Source organism: Akebia trifoliata, chromosome 6 (genome assembly GCF_017979445.1).
Source record: "Akebia trifoliata isolate Shusen 1 chromosome 6, ASM1797944v1, whole genome shotgun sequence".
NCBI classification, from domain to species: domain Eukaryota; kingdom Viridiplantae; phylum Streptophyta; class Magnoliopsida; order Ranunculales; family Lardizabalaceae; genus Akebia; species Akebia trifoliata.
This window is the reverse complement of record NC_141380.1, coordinates 4,010,001-4,014,811: the sequence shown is the minus strand read 5'-3', so window position 1 is coordinate 4,014,811 and position 4,811 is coordinate 4,010,001. Positions and strand designations below refer to the sequence as shown.

The window sequence follows — 4,811 nt, the reverse complement described above, 5'->3', positions numbered from 1 at the left end:
ACAACCCATCCCAAAGGTACACTCGCTATGATACCATGTACCCTGGGCCTTACTCATCCTTGAAAATTAGCTTGCAAGGAAAGGGTTGTCCTTGCTTTATACATTGCACATCCCAAGAGTAACAAAAAAAAAAAAAAAAAAAAAAGGGTCTCATAGTAGAAAAAATTAAGAGTGGCTGTCGACATCCACAGTAAATCATTTGATCTCAAAAGAATTGGTGTTATAATTTTAAAAAGATAAAAATAAATAAATAAATCGGATTGTGTATTCCCAATATTATTCCATTGCATTGGACATTTTGTTCTAATAACCAATATTGACGGGTGAACCAGATTTTCAGTTCCAATAGTTCATGATGTTTTTTCAAAGAATAAAATTCCATCGCATTTGAAAAACAGCTCTTTGATTTGTAGCCTTTATTCTTATAAGTTATATCATCACTTACATGATGGTGCTTCAATATGGTTGGTCTAATTTTCCTTTTGGAATCGAACTGCATAGTTTTGGGCTCTGATAAATTAAAATAATCACTTGTGCAAATCGCTCACTCGTCATTGCTCCTCGTGATGCATGCCCAGCATCTCAGATGCTTCATGCCATGAGAACCAAAGTTGGGGGAAACGCACTTCTTCAAACTGAAATGCTGCATCTCCTCCAAGTAGGATTTCAACATTGATCGGCTAACACAACAGGGCTTACATCACATATCAATATTATCTAAGTGCGTAATAGAATTTTAAAATCATTCCAATGAAGCATCAAGTCATCGTATCCAGAAAGAGATTTTGATAAATAGATTCACTATATTGCTAAAAAATTTAGAAGCTCAAAATGTATACATTTAACAGTTACATTGGTCAAGAAAAGTAGTTACAATAGCCTCTACACTAACCAGTCGTTCCATCAGAACCTCCGAACCCTTTCTCTACCACTTTTAAGGAGGTTAGTGCTCTAGAGAATAAATGACCACATGAAACTCCCTTAACAAGAGATCCAGCAAATGTTTCAATTAGAAACTTTAGCACATTTTTCTTGTTTTACTCGCCATGGACTTCAGATTCCCTAATTTAACAGGTAAGGAGGACATATGATCCCAAATTCATCAATAAAAAAGAGACTCACAAATGGGTCCAATGTCCACAAAGAAATTTTCAACAAGGCTAAAAAATGTTAATCACCTCTCGGAAGCAGACGCAACCTTTTGCATGATCATAGTCTCAGCTGCACGTATTGCTGCCAGTGACCCTGTGATTGTTACTTTCCTGTCAAACAACAAGAGTAAATATCTGCTCCTACATTTTTTTATTGGTAAAAAGAAAGACTTATTAGAAAAAATAATAAAATAAAATAGAGCAAAAAACGACAATATCCACTCCTACAAAGAAGGCTACCATCAGATCAGAGCCTGTACGAGAGCCTTTCCTATACCTGTCAGATGTACCAGAGATGAAATCACCCCTATCTGAAATCTTTATCCTTGCCCCAGTGACCTGTGAAATAAAGGACTCTAATTAATTATTATTGGTAAAAAAGATTCCTGACTGGTGCTTTGGTGATGGAACCAAATGTGAAGAATTTTGTTGTTGCTTACATGATTAATCTCCATTATATTCCTTCCACCACGGCCCACAACAACTCCAATATGCTCATCGTTGATTCCAATTACCATCGACTTGCCTCGATCCTCCTGAAATTCTCATAAGAACTCATGTTAACCACTGATGACATCACATATTGAATACAAGAAGCAAGATATGAGCAAGTTCGATTTTGAGAACTAAAGGTTAAATTCAAATAAAGAAAAGGTACACCCGCAAGGCAAGCAGTTTTAGGCATCGGAAAGTAAGTAGATTCTAACCGGATTGAAGATAATGATATTTCAGGGGGGGGGGGGGGGGGGTGTGTGTGTGAGAGAGAGAGAGAGAGATCTTATTCTGAAAGCAATGAGCACAAGAGTCAAATGTTAGCAAATCAGTACCTATGATGCACCTCATTATTCTACGAGTAAGTTGAAATGCAATTAAGTGAAGGAGCTACGGTCACATCAGAATTCGTTAGTGTGTAAAGACAATGCAAATAAAGAATGGAGCAAACCTTGTTATTCTGATACTTTCCTCCGGCCCTATTTCGCCCATAGTTCATTGTATCGTATGCTACTGCTCCAACAGATGGAACCAAATATCCATATGCAACACCGTGAAAACTGGAAAAGTTACCACCTAAAAGTTCAAATACAAGAATGAGTACAAAGCATCAATTTTCACTTTAACACTTACCACACGATATAATATCAAGGACCGTATAAAAATGCAATACAGAATTCATGGGTGTAATTTTTTCATGATAAAGATGTAAGATTAATTTACTTTCACAAACTACTCATTCCAATTCAACGTATACTGGTTGTATGTAACATAGGAGAATTAAATAACTAACATAATATCTTCCAGAAAACCCTTACCTAGCACTAGGCATTCTTTTGACATTTAATAAACATGAACAAAACATTTACGTAAAAAATTTACACAATATACCTAGAAACTATCCTGAAAAGTTGAAGTGTGAAACACTCCCAGGGTGCATAACCGCATATCAACTGTCATGTACCAATGTTCCATGTAAGATGCAAAACAAGGACCAAGATACATACAAACAATCTTTTTACTAAAGTAATTTTAATAGTCAAGTGATCATCAATTGTTCCCTCTATATTTAAACTGTCATACCTGTGTTGTACCCCAAAAAAACAACTATATACATTTAAATTTACCACCATTTTTGGAAATAGGATAGTCATTTGACATTGAAGTTCATTTAAGTTAATAAGCATATGCTACTACTCATTTTCTCTCCTAAAACTAAGGAACATATATTTCTGGGTAATAATGGGTTAGAGGGTGACGACAAATTCTGACCAAAATCTATGATATCAACATGCAGGCTTTACCAACTTAGCAAGTCGGAATCTTAACCTTTACTTCTCATAAACCCTTCACTCCTCTGAAAATCCAAAAATTTCCTAAAACAAGATTCAACCTCTTATTCTCTATCATTGTGTATCACCCTTATAATGAACCATAAGTGGCTTCCCATCTTTCGGCAGCAATAATATATTTTCCAATGTCAAAACATGTAAACCATACCAAGTTAATGCCACAACCATAATTGGACTGTCAAACAAAGATGATAAAACACAATCCCAATGAAGCACAAGAATAAATTAAGAAAACATAAACTTCTCGGTAGAACATACAATATATGCATGCCGCAAGTGGTGCATACAATATCTTCAAGCAACTACTAGTAAAAGAAAAAGAATATATATACGATTACATGAAAATGTTTTATGAAGCCACACCTGCATATGACAATGGAGCATGCATTGATTGCGAGTAATGAGAGTCCTCCATTAGCTTTGACAAAATCAAAAAGATCGCTCGCATTTGTTCCTCTAGAGATCCTGTCAATGTCACTAGCCTATCATTCAACCCTGTATAATTATGATCCTGCGGGGATATTTTGATGCCAGCTTGGGAATCTTCAATAAAAGACCTGCTCAAAAGCATAATCTTGATATCAATATAGTCAATAAATAAATTAATCTTGTTAAAGAGGCCTTACATAAAATAAAATTTGCAAGTTGTTCATTTTCCAAGAAAACAAAAATAATAATACATGCTTATACTTATGCTAGAAACTATAGGCCCTTCAATATTCTCGACAAAAAGAAATAAGTCGTGATTAGGATATCACTCTCTCATGCACCCCCCGTCAATGGCATTGGCCAAATAGCCCAGTAGAAGATCTACATCAAAAGTTTTGACCTACAACCTCATTGGCACTAGGAAACTCCGTTGGCTAAACACAAACAACTAAATTTCTTATTTATAAACAGTTTCTCATCTTTGCAATTTTTTAATGGCAAACAAAAAATCCCGCTTTGTTGAACCTGCTTTCTTTTCCATTGGAACCAACAGGTTGCAACTGCACAAAATTCTCTGAATATCCCTCATGTACAGTATCTTTTGAATCTCACCCAAACATTACATAAAAAAAATATAATTTAAAGGATGAGTTACATTCAAAACAGAATTCACAGATTACACTAATTATGCCATGCAAATTTAGGAAGAAAATACAGATACCCATTTGTACTCCTGCATTAAATTAAGAGATAACAATCGCGGAAACTTAGTCCAATTCTATAGAATCATGTCACCTAAAAGATGCACAAAACAAGTCAACTAAAAATGCTCTAAGTTTCTTTCTTTCTTTTTGGTATAGAAAAATGCTTTTACTTAAGGGATGATAAAATTCGAGTTGGCAACGTCTTTCCTTGTTATTAAATTTAGAAATCTTAGAATGCAAAATCATGCCACTCCTCAAAATTTTAAAGAAAAAACAGTCAATAAACAAGACATTTCTTACTTTATTATAGAGCCTCCCTTCCCAATTATACCACCACAAGAGCTATTTGGAACAATGAGCCTCACTTCTGATCTAGGATCAACATCATCACCATCTTCGGAATGAACCTAACAAATTTTAAAGATAAACAAAACTTCAATTCACATTATAAGGAAAAAAAAAAAATGTTCGCAAATAGAGGAGAAAGAAAATCTCAATATAAATTACCTCGCTCAGCAATTTGGACAGAATAAGTTCCATTGCCTTCAGTGTTTCATTAAATCCTCCAGATATCATGATTATCCTGTCAGATGTTCCTGGAAAAAATTCATGATTGCGTGACAATATAATCCGCGCTCCAGACTGTGATTGGAATTCAGTAATTGTGGCGCCACCCTTTCCAA

General features: G+C 34.9%; 1 protein-coding gene across 1 annotated transcript in view; it reads right to left on the bottom strand.

Moving 5' to 3' along the window:
• Positions 1 to 768: 768 nt before the first annotated feature.
• The window catches only part of BTR1L (binding to TOMV RNA 1L (long form)), a gene marked incomplete at its 5' end in the record, with an annotated part of 10,290 nt that continues 6,247 nt past the window's right edge, over positions 769 to 4,811 (bottom strand). Inside the window, 8 exons of the mRNA XM_086446545.1 lie at positions 769 to 1,062; positions 1,179 to 1,262; positions 1,429 to 1,490; positions 1,592 to 1,687; positions 2,095 to 2,219; positions 3,359 to 3,552; positions 4,429 to 4,535; positions 4,636 to 4,811. The exon at positions 4,636 to 4,811 is cut by the window's right edge and continues 63 nt beyond it. Coding sequence (XP_086302671.1) covers positions 1,038 to 1,062; positions 1,179 to 1,262; positions 1,429 to 1,490; positions 1,592 to 1,687; positions 2,095 to 2,219; positions 3,359 to 3,552; positions 4,429 to 4,535; positions 4,636 to 4,811 — 869 coding nt within the window. The remainder of the gene's footprint in view (positions 1,063 to 1,178; positions 1,263 to 1,428; positions 1,491 to 1,591; positions 1,688 to 2,094; positions 2,220 to 3,358; positions 3,553 to 4,428; positions 4,536 to 4,635) is intronic.